The 24939-nt window shown below is 42.8% G+C and overlaps 1 protein-coding gene and 1 long non-coding RNA gene across 6 annotated transcripts in view; one reads left to right on the top strand and one right to left on the bottom strand.

Moving 5' to 3' along the window:
• Positions 1-758: 758 nt before the first annotated feature.
• The window catches only part of IYD (iodotyrosine deiodinase), a 41568-nt gene continuing 17387 nt past the window's right edge, over positions 759-24939 (top strand). The window contains exons 1-2 of one of the 5 annotated variants that reach the window (XM_086318283.1): positions 778-879; positions 12729-12881. In XM_086318283.1, coding sequence (XP_086174409.1) covers positions 12755-12881 — 127 coding nt within the window. In that variant the 5' untranslated portion in view covers positions 778-879; positions 12729-12754. Of the gene's footprint in view, positions 933-12639; positions 12882-24939 lie in introns of those variants that run through there. The other 4 variants (XM_086318282.1, XM_086318285.1, XM_086318284.1 and 1 more) reach the window with 4 other exon arrangements.
• The window catches only part of LOC147366331 (uncharacterized), a 38299-nt gene continuing 20804 nt past the window's right edge, over positions 7445-24939 (bottom strand). Inside the window, exons 3-4 of the long non-coding RNA XR_015133312.1 lie at positions 24095-24177; positions 7445-12953 (exon numbers count right to left, since the gene is read on the bottom strand). This is a non-coding gene — a long non-coding RNA (uncharacterized LOC147366331). The remainder of the gene's footprint in view (positions 12954-24094; positions 24178-24939) is intronic.

Here is a 24939-nt window from a genome sequence, read left to right on the forward strand (position 1 = left end):
GAGACCATGGCATGCCCAGGAGAGGACGTGCTCCTGCATTTTGCGAAGTCCGCAGTGGGGGCCTGGCCCTGCCAAAACCAGGCATTGATCTCAGTTGACGGCGAGACTCTCTCTAAGCGCACGCCTGCCACCTTGTGGTCAGGTTTGCTTTCCCCCCACCACATGAAGGCTTTTTTTACCTCTTTCTTAAATTTAATTTTTATTTTATCTTGGAATATAGTTGATTTATAATATTATTTTAGTTTCAGATGCACATCAAAATGATTCAGTTATGTATATACATATATCCATTCTTTTCAGATTTTTTTTCCCATATAGGTAATTACAGAGTATTGGGTAGAGTTCCCTGTCTCTACACAGATATTAAATGATATCACTTATACGTGGAATCTAAAAAAAAAGATACAATCCTGAATATTCATTGGAAGGACTGATGCTGAAGCTGAAGCTCTAATACTTTGCCCAGCTGATGAGAAGAACTGATTCACTGAAAAGACCCTGGTGTTGGGAAAGAGTGAAGGCAGGAGGAGAAGGGGATGACAGAGGAGAGATGGTCCGATGGCATCACTGACTCGATGGACATGAGTTTGAGCAAGCTCCGGGAATTGGTGGTGGACAGGGAAGCCTGGTGTGCTGCAGTCCACGGGGTCGCAAAGAGTCAGATACGACTGAGTGACTGAACTGAACTGAAAACTGGAAGAAAAAAATGCCTATGGTTGGGGTTTGAGTGTAATGAATTAATAATCACCACTCTCTCTGCTGCTTGGAGTTCAGAGATAGATAGACTCAGGAGATAGATAAACAGGAACAAAAATGTCAGTTTTATGATTGGTAAAATGCAGCTGAAGAATGTGGCACCCAAGTTGTGACGATCCAGAGGTCTGTTAACAGTTTCCTTCTTACTACCTTGACCAGAATAAGAATGATCAAGAGTAAGCTCTCTTTCTTCTAGCTTTCCCTCTCTCACTTCATCTTTCCTTCCTTTTTAAATTTTGATTTCTGATTTTAATGATATTGCCTCTAGTGTTTATCATTAAGAGTATTGTTGATTCAGTTTAAGGTAAAATTTTTAAATCATGTTAAAAAAAAATTTAGGACTTCTAAAGAAGTTTCTAAAAGTCAGACTGGGTATTAAAGAATATCAGATAGCTTTTGGAAATTTTTGAAGATTATTGCATAATTTTAAAATTTAACCAATTTTTGTAATATGATATTAGATTTCCTCATATTTAATTATTCTGTACTGCTTGGATAAATCTTATTTGAATGTATTTAGTGAAGATATGTTTAAAATTTATTGATTAATTTAAATTGCTAATTCTTTCTGTAAAATTTACAAGTAGGACTTATAAGTGTGATTGTTTTTGTTTTGTTTTTGGTCTGCTATCTTTGTTGAGCTTTGTTAGTAGAATTATTCCTATTTTGCTCAAAAAATTGGGAAGATTTACATATACTCTGAGGTTTTTTATTTAGCCTGGGTAATATTGTTCTTTGAGCATTTGAAAAGGTCACCATCTGAGGTAGCACACATCTTTTTTTAAACATAACATTCTCTGACAATGTTTTCAATTTTTTATCATAGTAACTGATATTTTTTAGTCAGTTTGAGAATTTTGCTTGTGTTTTCCCTGGAAATTGCTGATTTTATTGAGCTTTAAAATGTGTCCATACTGAATCGTATGAAGTTTATTGTAATTTAAAATGTCCCTTTGTAATTATTTGAGATATAACCTTAGTTCTAATTTTGTTAAACGGCGTTTTCCTTATTTACATTTGCTAGTGTCTGTTGTGTTCTTTTTTCTCTAAAGAATCTGTGCCACTATTTATTTAATAAACACATTTTTTTAGAGAAACATTTAAAAATTGAAATACAAGAATTTAAGGGTAACTGTAATGGTGGTGCTAATGGTAAAGAATCTGCCTGCCAATGCAGGAGACACAAGAGATGAGGATTCTATCCCTGGGTCAAAAAGATCCCCTGGAATAGGAACTGGCACCCCACTTCAGTATTTTTGCCTGGAAAATTCCATGAGCAGAGGAGCCTGGCAGAGTACAGTCCATGGGGCTGCAAAAAGTTAGACAGGACTGAGCACACACACATTGCTAACTAGGAGGAAAAGAAAATTTCAGAAATTTGTATCATATAGTGTTTCCTTAAGAATCAGCCCGATGTGTTCTGGGCAACCAATTTTACAGTCAGTTTCTCAAATTGAACTATATATTAATAGGGTTAAAAAGAATAGCACAGTACAGCAATGTTTATAGCTGCATTATTCACAGTACCCAAAAGGTAGAAGCAACTCAACAGATCCATCAACAGGTCAATGAATAAATGCCGTGTATACACTCCATGAAGTATCATCTGGCTTTAAAGAGCAAAGGAATTCTGACATTAGCCACAATGTTGAGCTGTATAATAAGCCAGACATGAAAGTTCAGTTCAGTTCAGTCGCTCAGTCGTGTCCGACTCTTTGCGACCCCATGAATCGCAGCACGCCAGGCCTCCCTGTCCATCGCCAACTCCCGGAGTTCACTCAGACTCACGTCCATCGAGTCAGTGATGCCATTCAGCCATCTCATCCTCTGTCGTCCCCTTCTCCTCCTGCCCCCAATCCCTCCCAGCATCAGAGTCTTTTCCAATGAGTCAACTCTTCACATCAGGTGGCCAAAGTACTGGAGTTTCAGCTTTAGCATCATTCCTTCCAAAGAAATCCAGGGCTGATCTCCTTCAGAACCGACTGGTTGAATCTCCTTGCAGTCCAAGGGACTCTCAAGAGTCTTCTCCAACACCACAGCTCAAAAGCATCAATTCATCGGCGTTCAGCCTTCTTCATAGTCCAACTCTCACATCCATACGTGACCACAGGAAAAACCATAGCCTTGACTAGACGAACCTTTGTTGGCAAAGTAATGTCTCTGCTTTTCAATATGCTATCTAGGTCGGTCATAACTTTCCTTCCAAGGAGTAAATGTCTTTTAATTTCATGGCTGCAGTCACCATCTGCAGTGATTTTGGAGCCCCCAAAAATAAAGTCTGACACTGTTTCCACTGTTTCCCCATCTATTTCCCATGAAGTGATGGGACCGGATGCCATGATCTTTGTTTTCTGAATGTTGAGCTTTAAGCCAACTTTTTCACTCTCCTCTTTCACTTTCATCAAGAGGCTTTTTAGTTCCTCTTCACTTTCTGCCATAAGGGTGGTGTTATCTGCATATCTGAGGTGATTGATATTTCTCCCGGCAATCTTGATTCCAGCTTGTGTTTCTTCCAGTCCAGTGTTTCTCATGATGTACTCTGCATAGAAGTTAAATAAGCAGAGTGACAATATACAGCCTTGACGAACTCCTTTTCCTATTTGGAACCAGTCTGTTGTTCCATGTCCAGTTCTAACTGTTGCTTCCTGACCTGCATATAGATTTCTCAAAAGGCAGATCAGGTGGTCTGGTATTCCCATCTCTTTCAGAATTTTCCACAGTTTATTGTGATCCACACAGTCAAAGGCTTTGGTATAGTCAATAAAACAGAAATAGATGTTTTTTTGGAACTCTCTTGCTTTTTCCACGATCCAGCAGATGTTGGCAATTTGATTTCTGGTTCCTCTGCCTTTTCTAAAACCAGCTTGAACATCTGGAAGTTTGAGGTTCACGTATTGCTGAAGCCTGGCTTGGAGAATTTTGAGCATTACTTTACTAGCATGTGAGATGAGTGCAATTGTGCGGTAGTTTGAGCATTCTTTGGCATTGCCTTTCTTGGGATTGGAATGAAAACTGACCTTTTCCAGTCCTGTGGCCACTGCTGAGTCTTCCAAATTTGCTGGCATATTGAGTGCAGCACTTTCACAGCATCCTCTTTCAGGATTTGAAAGAGCTCCACTGGAATTCCATCACCTCCACTAGCTTTGTTCGTAGTGATGCTTTCTAAGGCCCACTTGACTTCACATTCCAGGATGTCTGGCTCTAGGTCAGTGATTACACCATCATGATTATCTAGGTCGTGAAGATCTTTTTTGTACAGTTCTTCTGTGTATTGTTGCCACCTCTTCTTAATATCTTCTGCTTCTGTTAGGTCCATACCATTTGTGTCCTTTATCGAGCCCATCTTTGCATAAAATGTTCCCTTGGTATCTCTAATTTTCTTGAAGAGATCTCTAGTCTTTCCCATTCTGTTGTTTTCCTCTATTTCTTTGCATTCATTGACAAGGAAGGATTTCTTATCTCTCCTTGCTATTCTTTGGAACTCTGCATTCAGATGCTTATATCTTTCCTTCTCTCCTTTGCTTTTAGCTTCTCTTCTTTTCACAGCTATTTGTAAGGCCTCCCCAGACAGCCATTTTGATTTTCTGCATTTCTTTTCCATGGGGATGGTCTTGATCCCTGTCTCCTGTACAGACATGAACCTCCATCCATAGTTCATCAGGCACTCAGTCTATCAGATCTAGTCCCTTAAATCTATTTCTCACTTCCACTGTATAATCATAAGGGATTTGATTTAGGTCATACCTGAATGGTCTAGTGGTTTTCCCTACTTTCTTCAATTTACATCTAAATTTGGCAATAAGGAGTTCGTGTTCTGAGCCACAGTCAGCTCCTGGTCTTGTTTTTGCTGACTGTATAGAGCTTCTCCATCTTTGGCTGCAAAAAATATAATCAATCTGATTTCGGTGTTGACCATCTGTGATGTCCATGTACAGAGTCTTCTCTTGTGTTGTTGGAAGAAGGTGTTTGCTATGACCAGTGCGTTCTCTTGGCAAAACTAGATTAGCCTTTGCCCTGCTTCATTCCGTACTCCAAGGCCAAATTTGCCTGTTACTCCAGGTGTTTCTTGACTTCCTACTTTTGCATTCCAGTCCCCTATAATGAAAAGGACATCTTTTTTGGGTGTTAGTTCTAAAAGGTCTTGAAGTCTTCATAGAACCGTTCAACTTCAGCTTCTTCAGTGTTACTGGTAGGGGCATAGACTTGGATTACTGTGATATTGAATGGTTTGCCTTGGAAATGAACAGAGATCATTCTGTCATTTTTGAGATTGCATCCAAGTACTGCATTTCAGACTCTTTTGTTGACCATGATGGCTACTCCATTTCTTCTGAGGGATTCCTGCCCACATTAGTAGATATAATGGTCATCTGAGTTAAATTCACCCATTCCAGTCCATTTCAGTTCGCTGATTCCTAGAATGTCTACATTCACTCTTGCCATCTCTTATTTGACCACTTCCAATTTGCCTTGATTCATGGACCTGACATTCCAGGTTCCTATGCAATATTGCTCTTTACAGCATCAGACCTTGCTTCTATCACCAGTCACATACACAGCTGGGTATTGTTTTTGCTTTGGCTCCATCCCTTCTTTCTTTCTGGAGTTATTTCTCCACTGATCTCCAGTAGCATATTGGGCACCTACTGACCTGGGGATTTCCTCCTTCAGCATCCTATCATTTTGCCTTTTCATACTGTTTGTGGGGTTCTTAAGGCAAGAATACTGAAGTGGTTTGCCATTCCCTTCTCCAGTGGACCACATTCTGTCAGATCTCTCCATCATGACCCACCCTTCTTGGGTTGCCCCATGGGCATGGCTTAGTTTCATAGACATGAAAGGACAAATACAATTCCAGTTATGCGAGGTACTCAGAGTAGTCAACTCTGTAGAGATAGAAAATAGTATGTTGGTTGCCAGGGACTAGGGCAGGAGGGAAGAGGGAGTTAATGTTTAATGGATATTTTTAATGTTTAGTGTTTAACAGACTTCCTGACTGGGATGATAAAAAACCATTCTGCAGATGGGAGGTGGGAATGGTTGCACTACAACATGAATGAACTTTACACCTTCGAACTGTTCACTTAAAAATGGCTAAAATGGGAAAGTTGATGTTTTGCATATTTTACCACCATTAAAAAAAAAAGTATATTTTGCAATTAGAATATTATGCAATCAGCTTTAGGCTTAGTTTAGATGAATCATTCATAAAACAAGAGTATAGTAATTCACTTTATCTATTAAGGAATAGAGAAACAGTGATGCCTAGCCTGCAATATTAAAGAGATTTTAAGTCATTATGTTGCAGAAAAGCACTGAATGTCTTTCTTGGTCTGCAGAAATATTCTTTTATGCTAATATTTCAAGGAAATATTAAAATAGGGAGATCATCCTGGATTATAGGATGGAGACCATGGAATCAGAAGAAGAGCTCCTGTCCTCTCTCCCCCTGGTTCTCACAGGGGACAGAGAAGGGTAAAAGTGGAAGTCAGAGTGACGTAATGGGAGAAAAACTTGACCGCTGTTGCTAGTTAAAGTAATCAACATTAATATCTAATTAAAAACTTAATATAAGGAAAATTAAAAGATATAACCTTTGGACCTCTAGACTTTCCAGAGTCTAGACATATGAAAAAAAAGAGGTTTCTGATCTTCCAACATTTGTGTTGAGCAATCTCAGCCTCCCACCTGGGCAGCTGAGTCATTGATTACGGACAGGGTGGTTTCCTTAGAGAGAAATGAGTACAATTTCGCCTGCTCTGCCCACTTTACAATCAGATAGGCTAAAAACTTGGAGACTCACCATGATTTAATTGATGTTTCACAATGAACTTACCCTCACCAGAAGAGGAGGAAGTATCTTCATTTCCATTTTACCAGGTGTTATGGGTTGAGTGGTGCCCCAAAGGGATATGCCAATGACCACCGGGACATACTGTCTTTGCAGGTGTAGTCAAGTTAGGGTGAGGTCATAGGGTCTAAAATGACTGGTATCTGGGAAGAAAAGTCTAAAATGACTGGTATCCTGGTAAGAAAAGGAGAAACATACAGACACAGATTTACAAGGAGAAGGGGAAGTGAAGATATACTGGGAGAACGCCATGTGACTCCACAGGCAGGACTAGAGTGAAGTTTCTACCAGCCGAGGAGCATCAAGGTTTGCTGGTCTCTACCAGAAATAAAAAGAAAGCCCTAATCAGATTTTCCCCTGGAGCCTTCCATAGGAACCCCGCCCTGCTGACCCCTTGATTTCAGACTTCTGACCTCCAGAACTGAGAGACAACACATTTCTGTTCTTTCAAGTCACCCAGTTTGTAGGGCTTTGTTACAGCTGCCTTAGGGCTGCCCTGGTGGCTCAGACAGTAAAAAAATCTGCCTGCAGTGCAGGAGACCCAGATTCGATCCCTGGATCAGGAAGATCCCCTCGAGAAGGGAATGGCAACCCAGTCCAGCCTTCTTGCCTTGAGAATTCCATGGACAGAGGAGCCTGGTGGGCTACAGTCAGTGGAGTTACAAAGAGTTGGATACGACTGAGTGACAAACACACACACTAGGAAAGGAACACACCAGACATTCTCTTACATGCCAAGCAATCAGTGCCTCTCCTACAAGTCACCTTGTTTTGTTAACATTCTGCCTCGTAATTTCTTCTTAGAGGAGAAATAAGATGGCGATGATAATTCCATCATCAGATGATAATTTTTTTATTGTGTAGAAAAGCAATAATGAATCTCTACTGGAAGCAAATACAGTATCACTAAATGCTAAGGAATGTTGCTCTGGAACATAACTTTTTTCTATTAAAAACTGTTTCTGACTAATATCACCACAGGGTTTTTGTCTTCTTGTCTAGAATGGATGCCATATCGTTTGTGGCTAAGCTGTTTCATAAAAAGGCATTGTTTTCAAAAGATAACATAATACAGAGGTTGAGGAATTGCTGTCATTTGTCATCAACGGGCCCCAACCCATAACCGGAAAGTACTGTTTGGCTATTGGCTTGAGTGAGAAAAGAAGCACTGAGGAAATCGCCCAGTCTCAGAAGTCATGTTTTGATAGAGGCAGAGCCAGTCTCACTTGATGAATCACGTTCCGGAACAATCCCCAGCTTTGTGAGCGGTGTGTTGTCGTTTCAGCTTTTTCCCTGAGAGCTCTTTATAGAAGTCTCTCCACTTACGTGCTCATTGGGTTAAGTAACACGAAGTCCATGAAATCCCAAAGTCTTTTCCCAAACGAATGAGACAAAGTACAGACTGGAATATGCTGGGAGAAGGAGAGATGTCATTTCTGATTCCCGCTCTGTAATATCCCCACATCTGGACCCGGTCACTTCTACCACCTCCAAACTTTATGCCATCATTTCCTCATCCTCCTCCCCCAGTTTTCTTCCCCGAAGAGTCGAGTCTTTGGTTAGCTCTCCTCTGGGTGGCTGCAATGGTTCTTCTTAGATTGTAGTTGATTTACAATGTTGTGTTACTTTCAAGTGTACAGCAAAGTGATTCATATACGTGTATGTGACACACATACATATCCTTTTAAGATTCTCATTCCATATATAATATTACAGAATATTGAGTATAGTTCCCAGGGCTATGGCTTCCCATAGCAGAGTCATTACTTTGCCAACAAAGGTCCATCTAGTCAAAGGTATTTTTCCAGTAGTCATGTATGGATGTGAGAGTTGGACTATAAAAGAAACTGAGTGCCAAAGAATTGATACTTTTGAACTGTGGTGTTGGAGAAGACTCTTGAGAGTCCCTTGGATTGCAAGGAGATCCAACCAGTCAATACTAAAGGAAATCAGTCCTGAATATTCATTGGAAGGACTGATGCTGAACCTGAAACTCCAATACTTTGGCCATCTGATGGGAAGAGCTGACTCATTGGAAAAGACCCTGGTACTGTGAAAGATTGAAGGCAGGAGGAGAAGGGGATGACAGAGGATGAGATGGCTGGATGGTATCACTGACTCAATGAACACGAGTTTGAGTAAGCTCCAGGAGTTGGTGATAGACAGGGAAGCCTGGTGTGCCTGTGTCCACGGGATACAAAGAGTTGAACATGACTGAGTGAGTGAATTGAACTGAACTGATGGTGGCTCAGTGGTAAAGAATAGGTCTGCCAAGCAGACCAAACAGGAGATGTGGGTTGGATCCCTGGATCTGGAAGATGCCCTGGAGAAGGAAATGGCAACCCACTCTAGTATTCTTGCCTGAAGAATTCCATGGACACAGGACCCTGAAGGGCTACAGTTCATGGGGTCACAAAAGAGCCGGACATGACTGAGCAACTAAACAACAACAACAAGGGAATATGAGGAGAGAGCCTTTCTTGAGTCCAGTGGTTCTCAGACCTCAACAAGTGTCGGCACCACCACCTGGAGTGCTTCTTGAAAGCGAGTGCTGGTCCCACCTCCAGAGTTTCTGATTCAGTGCATCTGAAGTAGGGCCCGAGAGTTTTTATTTCTAACAAATCTTCTGGGGATGTGGATGATGGGGATCTAGGGCTACACTTTAAGGACCTTGCTTCCACTCATTCATGGTGCTTTAGGCACTGTTGTACAAGCTCTTCATTTTTCCTTCAGGGCAGAGATTTTTTTTTTATTAAAATATTTTTGGTACAATATATACAACATTCAGGGCTTTTCTGGTGGCTCAGATGATAAAGAATCGGCCTGCAATGCGGGAGACCTGGATTCCATCTGGGGTCAGGAAGATCCCCTGGAAGAGGGCATGGCAACCCACTCCAGTCTTCTTGCCTGGAGAATCCCCATGGAAGAGGAGCCTGGTGGGCAACAGTCCATGGGGTCATGCAGAGTCAGACACGACTGAGTGACTAAGCACAGCACAGCACACAACATTAAATGTACCATCTTTGCTTTTTTTCAGTGTACTGTTCAACAGTATAAGTCCATTCTCTCTGTTGTGTAACCATCACCACTATCTACCACAATCCAGAACTCTTTTGGTCTTGCAAAACTGGAATTCTGCACACATTAGATAATAACTCTCCTTTTCCCCTCCCCCAGCCACAGTGAACAATCAGTTTATTTTCTATCTTTATGAATTTGGCTACATTAGATCTCATACATGTGATTTATACAAGGTTTATCTTTTTGTGACTGGATGTTTTTCCACTTAGCAGATGTCTTCAAAATTCATTGATGCTGCACCATGGGTCAGAATTTCCCTCTTTTTTAGGGTTGAATAATATTGTAGTGTCTCTACTATATTGTTTATCCATTCATCTGTCCATGGACACTTGGGTTGCTCCCATCTCTTGGCTATGGTGAAAAATAGTACTGTGAATATAAATGTGCAAATATCTCTTTGAGACCTTGCTTTCAATTCTTGTATGTAGTGGAATGGCTAGAGCAATGGAGTTTCTTATCAAGTGACTCATCCTGTGGATTATATGGGATAATGTAGATAAAGAATCAACATAGTGATCACACACAGAAATATAAACTTCTGCATCACACAGTCCTCTGGTCATTAGATCTATATAAACTAAATATCCTTTGATGGTGTTAAAGTTATTTGTGAGTATGGACTGTGTATAGGTGAGGTCAGTTAGGTTTAAAAGCATTCTGAATTTTTTCCTCTAACTTCACACTTGAACTGAGATAAGATTTTGGTGCAGACATAGGCACACCCTATTGTTTTTGGTTTTTTAGCCATAAGGTTCTTCTTTAAAAAAAAAAAAAACTTTTTATTTTGTGTTGGAGTATAGCTGATTAACAATGTTATAACAATTTCAGGTGGGCAGCAAAGGGACTCAGTGTGTACATGTCCATCCCAAACTTTCTAACTATCCCTTCCCCCACTCCTCTCCATCCTTCCTCCTGGCACCCACAAGTTCATTCTCTAAATCTGTGAGTCTGTTTATCTTTTGGCCACAACACGTGGCATGTGGGATCTTAGTTTCCCAACCAGGGGTTGAACATTTCCCTGGTAGTGGAAGTGCAGAGCTGTAACCAGTGTATCACCAGGGAAGTCCCAAGCACGTCCTATTTTAAGCCTTTAGTGTGAATACTTGATATAACACTTGTTAAATAAGTACTTAATAGAAATGCTTGATGACAGGTTGTTTGTGTGAATCATTAGAAATGGTGTTGCCTCACTCAATGCCGGGAAGTCTCTTTCCTGGAAAGTTCTCTTTCACCTCATTTCACTTACCCTGCAAATACACTTGCAGAATGTTACTAAAGCAGAAGGATTCAAGGACAGGGATAATTAGATTCACCACCAGCACTGGAAGTAAAGACTCGTATGTGTGTCTTGGGAAAATATGTTCTCTAAAGTAAGGATGTTCCCAGTGTGGTTTGCAGACTGACCAATCCATCCACTCTTGATCACCAGTCATGAAGTGAGGCATGAGCACACAGCAGAATGGAAATCCAGGCAAAGCAACCATGTCACTACACAACACACTCCCTAGGTCAGCTGACTTTTGTTTTTTTTTTTTTTTGCAGTAAGAGTTTCTCAAGGGAGAGTGTATAGATTAGATTCTGGCACAAGCTCCCTCAATTGCACTGTCCCAGGTCACACTGAGTTTGTTGAGACAGTAGAAGCTATGTCCTCTGTGGGGTCTTTCCTGTCTCAGATGGAATAAGGGACCAGGCATACTTGTCTAGTATAGCACTTATTGCACTGTATTGTAATGGTCTTCTTGTAAATGTAACATTTATTTAGTGTCTATTTTTTAAGTATAAAAATACATGTGCTGTGCCGAGTGCTCAGTTGTGTCTGACTCTTTGCGACCCCATAGACTGTAGCCATCCAGGCTCCGCTGTCCATGGGATTTTTCAGGCAAGGATGATGGCATGGATTACCATTTCCTTCTCCAGAGGATCTTCCTGATCCAGGGATCAAACCTGCATCTGCTGCACTGCAAGCAGACTTGTTACCTGCTGAGCCATTGGGGAAGCCCCCATAAAAATATATAGTATGAGCTAGCGATTCATGGGGTCGAAAAGAGTCGGACACGACTGAGCGACTGAACCATCAAAAAGAACGACATTCTGATCTGTATTAAAACATGGATGAATCTTGAAGACTTTCAGCTAAGTGAAACAAGCCATTCACAAAAAGACAAATACTGTATGAGTCCACTTACAGAAGGCTCCTAGGACAGTCAGAATCATAATGTAGGAAGTGGGTTTGAGGTTACCAGGGCCTGTGGCAAGAGAAAGTAGGGAATTACTGCTTCACGGTTAGAGGGTTCCTGTTTGGGATGATGAAGCAGTTTTTAGAAGAGTGGTGGTGGGTTTACAACACTGTGAATGTACTTAATGTCATTGAACTGGAGCCTTAAAAAGAGCTAGGATAGTAAATTTTATATTATTATATCTTATCACACAAAAAAAGTAGAAATAGTAAAAACTAGTACATGCTGGTTGAAAAGAATTGAAATAATATAGATATATATAAGGCAAAATGTGCACGAGAGGCCTGAGATAGCCAATCCTTTGCCCAGTCTCTAAAACTGCAGGAAAACATCCCAGATTTGGGAACCGCTCAAAACAGGCATGGAGGTTGGTTCGAAGGGGCCAACACTAAGTGACTCCTAGCATCAGGCCAGTCGAGGACACACTGCTCTCAGAGAAAATCTACAGGAGAAAGATGAAATACCACCATGGCTGGCAAGATCTAGTGCTTTAAAGTATATCCTCAAATCCTGGCAATGATTGTCTAAGAATATATTGACTGAGCACACAGTTTAAGAAAGTGCACTCACCCATGCATTGCCAGACCCGCAACATACCCTGACGCACACAGCTGCGATCTTTGCTCCTTGGCAAAGTCCTCGTGGAGTCAGCAGGTTCACTGTCCCTTCCCCAGCAAACCCCTCCCTCTCTTCACTCATCTCCCAGCATTCCCCACACCTGTCCCTGTTTGTTTAAACCCCAGCCTGGGAAGTATGGACACCCTTCAGGATCAGTCTCACCACCATGTTTCTTCTGACTCCAGTCTTGGTAGCCGTCATCTGCATTTTGATGGTGTGGATCTTTAAAAATGCTGATGGAAGCACTGAGAGAAGGAAGGGGGAGCCTGGGGCTGAGACTCATCCCTGGGTGGATGAAGACTTGAAAGACAGCACCGATGTCCACCAGGAGGAAGCAGGTAAAGACACTGGCTCTGCTGCTCGGTTCCCACCTTCTGTATTTTTACGATGAGGGCAAGTGGCTGGGGGGACTCATGGAGAGAAATAAGTGCAGGCAGGTCAGTTTCATCATCAACTTCTATCATGCAAACAAATTAGTGTGTGACAGAGACATCATTTATCTTGGGTGTCAGCTTGTCATTTACTGTGACCAAGTAAAAAGCTGGATCATCAGTAAAAAACTGTTGAAGGGCTGGCTTTCCCCAGCTCCTGTCCTGACTGGCTGCTAAAATCTTTCTGCAGGGGGCACATCACAGGCTGGTGCGGCCATGAATTAAGTAGTCAGGTTTTGATCAAAATTTTGAAATAAAAAAGGGCAGCTGTGTAGGAGCTCACTACTACTCATTATAGCAGCCCTGTGGGTTACAGACAGGAGTGGCTGTGGCCCTCAAAGCCGAGTGTCTGATTCAATAGACAAGGCAATGAATGGACAACTGAAAGACAGTAAAAAAAGAGACAGGCGGAACTGATTATAAGGTGTTTTGAGAAGGCTCAGGATCTTGGCAAGGCAGTTACAGAAGGCTGAACCAGGCCTGGTGGATTACTAGGATATGAATAGTAAGGGTGAGGAGGTTAAGAGGAACAGAAGGAGCCTGAATACAGAACCGATAGGAAAGATGCTAAGAAGATGGAAGGACTATGCTGACCAGGGAAGGGGCAAAAATGAAGTTGAGGATGGGTGGGGGCATGATTGACCTGAGAAAGACAAGGTGATGAAGGAGGCAGGCAGGCAGGGAGAGGTTTTTGGGAGCTCTGAGTGATCTGTGTTTGGGGTGGGTCTGAGGAGGTTCTGTGGGCTGGATTTGACTTGGAAGAGGCTCAGTGACTCTCAGCTGGGGTACTAATGGCCCCAGTTCAGTTCAGTCACTCAGTCGTGTCTGACTCTTTGTGACCCCATGGACTGCAGCAGGCCAGGCCTCCCTGTCCATCACCTACTCCCAGAGTTTACTCAAACTCATGTCCCTTGAGTCGGTGATGCCATCCAACCATCTCATCCTCTGTTGTCCCCTTCTCCTCCTGCCTTCAATCTTTCCCAGCATCTGAGTCTTTTCAAATGAGTCAGTTCTTCGCATCAGGTGGCCAAAGTATTGGCATTTCAGCTTCAACATCAATCCTTCCAATGAATATTCAGGACTGATTTCCTTTAGGATGGACTGGTTGGATCTCCTTGCTGTCCAAGGGACTCTCAAGAGTCTTCTCCAACACCACAGTTCAAAAGCATCAATTCTTTGGTGTACAGCTTTCTTTAAAATCAACTCTGACATCAATACATGACTACTGGAAAAACCAAAGCTTTGACTAGATGGACCTTTGTTGGCAAAGTAAAGTTTCTGCTTTTTAATATGCTGTCTAGGTTGGTCATAACTTTTCTTCCAAGGAGCAAGTATCTTTTCATTTCATGGCTGAAGTTACCATCTGCAGTGATTTTGGAGCCCCCCCCCCCGCCCCACCAAAAAAAAATAAAGCTCCACCTTCCCTCCAAAAGAGGCCACCTGGAAGTATATGTGTGCATGTGTGTGGAAGGGTGTGTGTGTGTTCTGAGTTGTCCTAACCTTAGGATTTGGGAGTGGGGTACACAGCTGGCACTCCATGCTGGAAGCCATGTATCACTGGCTATGCCATGTACACTGAATATACCACAAAGGGTCCAAGCCCAGGCAGCCTCCTAGCCGGGCTGTCTCTTACTCTCCTCCCTGGATGCCAACTATGCCAGCGGAGAAGCACTTCCATGAATGAGGGGAGATCCACTCTGAAGCTGGGTAAGGATCTGCTCCGGTAACAATGGGCGGGGCAGTGGGGATAGCACAATGCAAGAGAAGAGGTGGATCCAAGGGACAGACAAGGAAGAACAATGGGCTCTGGCAATAAGTTAGATGTTGGGAGAGGAAGAAGAGGGCAACAATTTGCAGACTGGAAGAATCAGAACAACACTGTCATATGCAGGTGAGGGGAGGGGACCCGGTTTAAAAGGGATGCTGTTGAGTGTAGTGCAGGGCGTCTAGGGCTTGAATAAACAGTGGCACATTGAAGCAGAAAGATAGGGAGCTTTCTAGGTGAGAGATCCAGGCCACAGACACTGACTGGAGAGTCACCAGCTTAAGGTGATGCTTGGAACTTGGGAAACAAATGAACTCACTAGGTGTATTGCTAAAGAGAAGGCTGAGGAGAGAACCTGGTGGGGAGCACATTCAGATGAGAGGAACTGCCTGGGAGGAATGGACTTGGAAGAACAGGTGTAGGGAATAAGGGCAGGTTAGTAACAAGCCCTTCCAGGTATTTTCTATATCCAAGGTCATTTTTATGTAGGGTGAATCATAACAATACAGGGAGCAGGCACTATTACCATCCCTATATTACAGATAAGGAAGCTGAGCTCAGATCATCTAAATCATCTGTCCAAGCAGCTAGTGGTGGAGCCAGGACCCAGCGGGGGCTGGTTCCTGAGTTCCAGGTCTACAAAGAAGGCTTTTCCAGGCTTTTCCAAAGAATGACCCATAACAGAGAGGGCAGGAGATGGCCCACAGAGTTAAACATTTCCTGAGAGATCAGAAGTAGTGTGTGCATTGAGAAAAGCCCACTGGCTTTGAAGACCCAAGGGTTGAAGGGATACAGAGGGATCGATGTGGCTGGTGGGGAACCAGGGACCTGGGATCAGGGACCTGTGCCCGATGGTTGGGACCAGATACGAGAGCTATGTGGCCCCGTTCTGCTTCTCTGCCTGTTGATTCACTTCTCATTCTCTATTCTTTACAAGGAGGAATAAAGTGAACATGTAGCATCCCCTCCCCAGCAACCATGAGCAAATTTTCCCTGAGTGTAGAGTTCACAGTCTCTTGTTGGGATTTTCCTTGTCTACATAAGAGATACTTACTGAGGTCACACGGGCACACAGGTGGTAGGTAGGGCTAATGTTTAAACTCTGGCACTCAAGTCCCTGCTCTTAACCACTGGGTGGGTGGACACAGTCTAAGAGAGGATACACTGCCAGTACTGCGGCTCCGATGGAGGTATAATTGGAGAGGAGAAAGCTACCATTGCCAAGCAAACACGAGATGGCTTTGATAACAGCCAATAGAGACTAGGGGCAAGCCATTTTGAAAATTAACAGAGACAAAACAGTAAAATAAGTATTGTAGGCCATTCTAGTGTGAGTTGAGGGAAATATGAGCACCGATCCAACCTCTGCCAGCTCTGACTCACAAGATTCCTGTTCCACATTCACAGGTCGGGGAATCAGCCTGTGTGGGGTGGAGGGCGAGGGGAGGAGAGGTGGGGGCAGGACATAGACAGGACATGCTGACTAGATGTCAGACACAGACTTTGTCTGGGGACCAGTCACACATGGTGTCTGATGAGGATTTCCTGTTCCCTCTTTATCTGTGGCAGAGGTCTGAGGAAGAGAAATGACCCATATTTAATCTCAAACAGGAAACTTCAGATTGTTTCCCCAAAATGAACTGAAAATACCGCACAAAAGTCCTCTAGTCAGTCCCAGATTCATGAAAGCTCATGGAACTGGAAATAGGAGAAAAAGATAGGAAACACATTAAGATGTGTCCATTTTAACATTAGTGGGGATTTTCTTTATTTGGCTTTGCCAGCCATCCAAAAGCTAGTATTCTAACTGAATTTTCATTGTCCCAGTCACTGCTAATACAGGCTTTGCCAAAATTTGTATCTAATGTGCTCAACACCTGAGAATAAAAATGTTCCTCAGACTTAGGAACAGATAGATTTTTATGTACCCATATGCAGCTGTTTCAAACCTGTTCATTGGATCAATGACAGCTCATTTCAGTAAAAGCTTAACAAGTCAGCCAATTAGAGATGGATTCATTCCAGTTCCAGCTCCTCTGCATGCCAACTAATCAACAACAGTCTCAACCAAGTAACACTGTTCCTACAGATGATATTAACCCTCTTACATGCCTGGAAGCCAACCAATGCCTGAACTCCATGTTTTCCAACCAAGTGGTGTGCAAGAACTAGCCTGAGGAGATCTTAGAGGTTCTGAAATTTTATGGGCCATTTGTTCACTTGCTAGTAGCTTGAAGTCAGGCCATGATAGGAGTGCTGACTCTATATTATAGCACTGGAAATTGGCCAGGGCTATAATTCAGTGCTCTTTTTCTCCCTACTCTCAGAGGGCTGGTTTGCCAGCACACCACTGACAAAAACGCTATATAAGAGCGGCACTCAAGACCTGCCTAGCTTTCCTCTGCTATAAGAAGCAAGGAATTCAGCTTCATCTTTGCATTTCATCATCTTTTGACACCCATGCATACTTCTGCATGACTAATTTTAAAAGGCTGGTTTACCAGGACTCCTGTAAGACATTATGGTCCTAGGACAAAGGAGAGGTAAGTTTGAATTCAGATGAGAGAAGATTGGGGACAGGAAAGGATTTGATGGAGATGTCATCCTTGGGATCAAATCTGGGTGGGTACTGCTGGGGAGAGTAAAGGTCAGCACAGGACACTGGGAACCCCAGAAGAGGTGGAGGGGCTCAGAAAACAAGTTCTGTCCACTTCACCTGGGATAGCATTGCTCTATTCCAGATCTTTCCAGCTGAACACCCCCAGACTCCCCAACCCCCACCCACCCTTGTTGCTAGTGAGTCAGTTTACACTGCAACAAATGGCTGAGAGGCCCACACAGAAAGGAAAGCGATGGCTGAGGAAGTGGGAAGGAAAAGTTCTCTGTGCCAATGTTGAGCCCCAGAGTTGTTCCCATTGTCAACTGCAAGAGCTGTGTCACCCAGAGCCTAATTAACATGGTTGCTCAAGGCTCCTCCAAAATTGCAGGGAGGGAACAAGGATGATACGACACAAATTGGCCTTAGCGGTTTCATAGCCGGAAAACATTTGGCCCGTTTGCCAAGATTTGGAAGTGGAACTGCAAAAACACAAAAGCAGTTCACATAGAGATGCAGCCAGAAAAATGCCTCCAAGTTAAACATTAAAGGATAGACATGACCTAGAATTACTTGGCCATTAAACCTAATTAGGGAGCAATTTGGCTCCTTGGCATTCAAGCCACGATACAAGGCAAGTTGGTTTTGGTGTCAATAGCAAACTCCATGTGTGATAGCACAGGACTTCTGTTAAACGCAGACCACAGTGGTGTGCATTTATTTTTGAATATGTGGGCTCTACCACTTAAATGAATCTGCCAGAGTGGTTTGGCTGGTCTGGGCTGGTGGCAGAAAAGCCACAGAACAGAGGCTCTTCCCTCTCCTTTGGTAAGCCCACATTCCCTGGAGGGGATGGTTAGGAGTTCAAGAGGAAGGAGAGAGCCGTGCCTTTTGTATCGGTCCACTGCCCTGCAGTCCCTCAGAGCTTCTCTCCATCTGGCTCAGCTGATCCCTTTCCCCAGGTCGAGTGTAGACTTTCTGTCCTGGGAGAGGCTCCAGGAACAGCAGCTCCCCCTGTGCTCTGCTCAGAAAGCCCTTCAGGACAATCCAACCCAGCGGTGGTTGGGGCCGAGTGTCTGCCCCCCTCAGAGACAAGGCTGCCCTGATAAGGCTTGAGAGGCAGCCCCTTCATTCTGCCAGAGTAGGAATGCCTACCCTGGACTTCAGTGGCTGCAGAAACTGCTGAGTCATGCCCCTCTACTGCCTTTAGTTTCTGCAAATGGTGGACGGACCTAAAGTTAAGGAGGCCTTTCATGCATTCTCTCATTTACCACTGACTGACTAAACAGGTTGCTGGACTTTGTGACACATGGGTGGGGAGTAGCATGGTGTCGAAAGTCTTTGCTGATGCATTTGATAAAGTTGACCTGATGACATCTGGGTTTGGTTCAGGGTGGAATGCTGGAAAGCTGGTAGGTGTTAGTGGCCACTCCCCCATCACATCTAGTGCCTTTTGATTTAGTAACTGGGCCATCTCATTAAATGTGTACCATGTGGGCTCCCACTGCCCCTGGCTAGTGAAGTGTAAGAAGTTGCTCATTACTAGCAATGAGCTACCATGATCCCTACTAGTACTGTAGGTGAGTTCTGAGTCTCCCCCAAATCCCCTGTTCTCCCTCTTGCCTTCTTCTCCCCATCCGCAGATATCCAGGAGTGAAATGTGTGGGTGCTCCCAGGGGCAGAGGACTCTGTCCTACCTGAATTCCACCTGGAATGCCCCAGATCCTCAGGGCCAGGCCCTGGATCTTCTTGCTCTCTTCCCTCTGTTTCGATTGTCATTCTTATCTTTATCTGAGGGCTCCCTAAGTGACATCTCACCTCCTGGACATTGACTGCAGTCCCCCCTAATCCTGAGGGGAAACCATCCAAGACCCCAAGTGGATACCTGAAACCACAGATAGTACTGAACCCTACATATCCTAAGCTTTTCCTATACATACATGCTTATGGTAAAGTTTAAATTAGACACAGTAAGAGAATATCTGAATTGCCAGCATCATTACTCATGTGCTTTGAGGTCATTATTAAGTAAAATCAGGGTTACCTGAGGACAACCAATACCTCATCAGTTGACCTGATAACTGTGCTGTGCTTAGTCGCTCAGTAGTGTCCATCTCTTTGCAACTCCACGGACTGGGGTGCACCAGGCTCCTCTCTCAGGGGCCCACCAGGCTCCTCTTTCAGGGGTCCATCAGGCTCCTCTGTCCATGGGGATCCTCCAGGCAAAAATGCTGGAGTGGGTTTCCACACCTTCCTCCAGGGGATCTTCCCAACCTAGGGATCAAACTCAGGTCTCCCGCACTGCAGGTAGATTCTTTACCAATTGAGCCACCAAGCCCTAAAAGGCTACTAAGTGTCTAATTAGGTGGATACGTGGACAAAAGGATGATTCATGTAGGTAGGGGGACGGAGCAGAACAGGCATGAAATTTCATCATCTTGCTCAGAATGGTGCATAATTTAAAACTTCAGTTCAGTTCAGTCGCTCAGTCGTCTCCGACTCTTTGTGACCCCATGGACTACAGCATGCCAGGCTTCCCTGTCCAACACCAACTCCCAGAGATTACTCAAACTCATGTCCATCGAGTTGGTGATGCCATCCAACCATCTCATTCTCTGTCATCCCCTTCTCCTTCCGCCTTCAATCTTTCCCAGCATCAAGGTCTTTTCCAATGAGTCAATTCTTTGCATCAGGTGGCCAAAGTATTGGAGTTTCAGGGTCAGCATCAGTCCTTGCAATGAATATTCAGGACTGATTTCCTTTAGGATGGACTGGGTGGATCTCCTTGCAGTCCAAAGGACTCTCAAGAGTCTTCCCCAACACCACAGTTCAAAAGCAAAAATTCTTTGACATTCAGCCTTCTTTATAGTTCAACTCTCACATCCATACATGACTACTGGTATAAATTGCTTATTTCTTGAATTTTCCACTTAATATATTCAGAACACAGTTGACCCTGGGTAACTGAAACCTGCCTCAGAAAGCAAAACCTCTGTACTTGAGGGGCAGGAAGGGAGGAACACTGATTTAGGAGTTAAGAAACCTAAGCTATAGTTCTGGCTCCATGAAGGATTACTGCATGTTTAGGACAAATTAACTATATCCATTCATTCCATCTCCTACTTTTGCTCCACCTTCCCCAGATGGTTCATCTCTCACCCTTCTGTCTCACTTAAGAGACTGTGAAATGTCTTAACAGTTGTGTTCAGTTGATCTACCCTTGGGGTTTTTTGCACAATTCATTTCTATGGCTTTCTTATTAAAACAAAACACACACACAAATCCCTTAATTGTGAAACGTAAGGTAGCGGTTGGTTTAGTCACTAAGTCATGTTGAACTCTTTGCAACCTCATGGACACAGGGTTCGAACCTGCATCTGCTGCATTGCAGGTGGATTCTTTATACTGAGCCACCAGAGAAGTCTGTGATATGTAATATAATGGCTGGGAAAGCGTATAAAACATAGATGAATGGCTTAACAAATAATTTGAAAGCAAAAATCCATATAATTATCACTTAGATCAAGAAGTATAAATTTCCAGTACTCCATAAATCCATATATTCCTAGTCACACCTCTTCATCCCACAGACATAACTACTATTTTTAATTTTATGGGAATTACTTCTGTGCTTTTCTTTATAGATGTATCACCTCAATATGCATTCCTAAACACTTTCATGCATTGGAGAAGGAAATGGCAACCCACTCCAGTGTTCTTGCTTGGAGAATCCCAGGGACAGAGGAGCCTAGTGGGCTGCTGTCTATGGGGTCACACGGAGTCGGACACGACTGAAGCGACTTAGCAGCAGCAGCAGCAGCAAACAGTAGAGTTCTATTGCATATATTCTTTTGACTTTGCTCTTTAGCTTAACATTTTATTTGTAAAATTCATTCAGGTTAGGCATGTGACCGCAGTTCATTCATTTTTGCTGCGGTATAGTATTCTGTTTCATGAGTATATCATTATTTATTTTACTGTTGATGAAGATCTGGGCTATTTCCAGTTCAGGACTATGATCAACTATGCCTCTAATAACATTTTAATACTTATTTCTAGGATACACATGCATGACTGTCTCTGAGGTATGCATGCGATTGCTGAGTTAGAGTGTGATGGGCATGGAAATGTATCATCTGGATCACCCTTCAAGGAAAGACTTGTTGCTCCTTCTGTTGGGAGTGTTGTAAACAAAGAGCCTTCAACTGTCTGCATATTCCAGGGTTTACCTTTGCTTTGCCCAAGATTCTGCCCTTCCCAGGGTGGTTTATATGCAATGACTGATTGGCTTAGGAGTATAAAGGCCCAGTCATTTGGGCCTAGTTGGGGACAACTCTGATGGGCTATTTTTCTTCCAAAGAAGCCCTATTGTTGGCTAAGCCATCATACAAGGCTTACACTGAAATATGATGTCTTCTGTCCAATCGTGTTTCTTCCCTCTCCTTTCCACAAGTTTTGTTCCCAAAGGTACTTCCTGTAAACATCCTACACACTCGTCTCAGTTTGAAGCTGCTTCATGATCTGATAACTCCAATATCTCAAGTCTTTGTAGGTCTATTTCTGATGCCTGCAGTTTCTAGTTATTATTCATGACTTCTTATTTTCTTGAACACACTGTTATTTTTTATTGTACACTGGTTATTCTTTTGGAAAATTACTCATAATTTTTTTTGAGGCCTAAGATATGGTTAGGGCTTCCCAGGTGATATAGTTAGGCTTTCCTCAGTGGTAAAGAATCCACCTGCCAAGCAGGAGACAGTGGTTCTAATCCTGGATCAGGAAGATCCCTTAGAGAAAGAAATGGCAACCCACTTCATGGCCTGCAAAATCCCATGGACAGAGGAGCCTGATGGGCTACAGTTTATGGGGTCCCAAAAGAGTCAGACAAGACTTAGCAACTAGCCACCAACAACAAGATGTTACTTACTCCAGGGAATAGTCACATTTGCACCTATAGGTTGAGCAACTTTGTAACGCTGGGACAACTTTAATATGAGATCAAGTCCTATGGTTCCTTGGATCGCTCACAGGATATTATCCTAGGCTCTAAGACACCAGGGCTGGATTAATTACATTTTAGTCTTACTGTTGGAACATAAACCTTCAAGCCCTGGATGGCCCTGGGGTTTTGACTTTTGTCACCATCTCTTTGTCTGAACTCAGCCTCATGGCTGTTTCTTGGCAACTGGAAAATATTTTCCGGACATTTGATTGCTGGTCTACCTCTACTGGTACTAACCTTCACCTAGATTTTTAACTATGATGTCCTATAGTCACAGATTGGTGGTGGTGGTTTAGTCGCTCAGTGGTGTCCACCTTTTGCAACACCATGGACCATAGCCCGCCAGGCTTCTCTGTCCATGGGATTTCCCAGGCAAGAATACTGGAGTGGGTTGCCATTTCTTTCTCCAGGGGATCTTCCCAACCTAGGGATCGAACCCAAGTCTCCTGCATTGCAGGCGGAATCTTTACCACTGAGCCACCAGGGAAATTACACATTAGCTCATTAATATGTAGAAGAAAATGTTCTAAATTATATTTTACTAAGCATTTTGCCTTTTTTTTACTTTAGAGAGTTGGTTTAAATTATGTAAATAACCATTACTGGAAATGAGAACCCTTTAGTAAATGTCACAACAACCACAATATAATCATAACTCCAACATCAGTTAACCCTTGGCATCAAAATGGATTTGTATCTACTCAAGGAAGAAAGTCACAACTGTTTTCTGTCACACAGCTGAAGGCAGGGGATATAATATGTCTTATCAGGTAAATATTCATTGGATTTTGTGTTGTGAATGAGGAAAATATATGATAACATTATATTCAGTTTTCTAAAGACACAGTTTAGGTAGTACAGTAATAATTCAGGTAAGCCATGCACACGCACACAGATAAATTTTATGGTTTAAAACAATCTAAATCTGTTACCTTAATGAAAGTAAGTGCTGAGCATTTTTGGGAATTTGATCATAGTGGATTCTGATTACCTGCTGTTATCTAATTAGGAGTTGCCTTCTACTGGTTATGTGGCTTCTCTGTACCATCCCCATCAGGCTGAAAAATATCAGATCAAGTTTAGGAAAGACTTCAGCCTTTGTATAAAAGAACTATTTACTCATTAGATTCCACTGATATTTTCAGTGTCTATTTCTTTGGGAGCCTTCTTGGTGAAGCCTTGTCTATCTGATTTAAATTTCCCTGAAAAGTCCAACTCACATCAGTTTATTCTGATTTGATGTACTGAAGTCTACTTTCTGTACTCATCTCTTTTTGGCATCTTCTGCCTCCAAGATTCTAGTAGTTGGTGAGGCCCAACAATAACCAGAAGTCCAAGACTAATTCAAGTTAAGCATATGTATACATGTAGAATATATATATATTATATGGTAGAACATGATAGAAGCAGGCAGGTGTAAAGATAAATTTAGTGTAGGTAAGCAGAACAGATTTTTTCCTTACAGATAATCACGATGGTGTGATCACTCACACTCACCTAGAGCCAGACATCCTGGAATGTGAAGTCAAGTGGGCCTTAGGAAGCATCACTATGAACAAAGCTAGTAGAGGTGATGGAATTCCAGTTGAGCTCTTTCAAATCCTAAAAGATGATGCTGTGAAAGTGCTGTACTCAACATGTCAGCAAATTTGGAAAACTCAGCAATGGCCACAGGACTGGAAAAGGTCAGTTTTCATTCCAATCCTTAATAAAGGCAATACCAAAGAATGCTCAAACTACCACACAATTGCACTCACCTCACACGCTGGTAAAGTAATGCTCAAAATTCTCCAAGCCAGGCTTCAGCAATACGTGAACCTCGAACTTCCAGATGTTCAAGCTGGTTTTAGAAAAGGCAGAGGAACCAGAGATCAAATTGCCAACATCCACTGCATCATTGAAAAAGCAAGAGAGTTCCAGAAAAAACATCTATTTCTGATTTATTGACTATGCCAAAGCCTTTGACTGTGTGGATCACAATAAACTGTGGAAAATTCTGAAAGAGATGGGAATACCAGACCACCTGACCTGCCTCTTGAGAAACCTGCATGCAGGTCAGGAAGCAACAGTTAGAACTGGACATGAAACAACAGACTGGTTCCAAATAGGAAAAGGAGTCTGTCAAGGCTATATATTACCTTGCTTATTTAAAATCACCCTGCTTATTTAACTTCTATGCAGAGTACATCATGAGAAACGCTGGTCTGGAAGAAGCACAAACTGGAATCAGGATTGCCGGGAGAAATATCAATAACCTCAGATATGCAGATGACACCACCCTTATGGCAGACAGTGAAGAGGAACTCAAAAGCCTCTTGATGAAAGTGAAAGAGGAGAGTGAAAAAGTTGGCCTAAAGCTCAACATTCAGAAAACGAAGATCATGGCATTTGGTCCCATCACTTCATGGCAAATAGATGGGGAAACAGTGGAAACAGTGGCTGACTATTTTTCTGGGCTCCAAAATCACTGTAGATGGTAATTGCATCCATGAAATTAAAAGACACTCCTTGGAAGGAAAGTTATGACCAACCTAGACAGCATATTAAAAAGCAGAGACATTACTTTGCCAACAAAAGTCCATCTAGTCAAATCTTTGGTTTT

The sequence above is a fragment of the Bos grunniens genome, chromosome 9 (genome assembly GCF_055505025.1).
Source record: "Bos grunniens cultivar Pamir isolate PY7600 chromosome 9, Bosgru_T2T1.0, whole genome shotgun sequence".
Classification (NCBI taxonomy): Eukaryota; Metazoa; Chordata; class Mammalia; order Artiodactyla; family Bovidae; genus Bos; species Bos grunniens.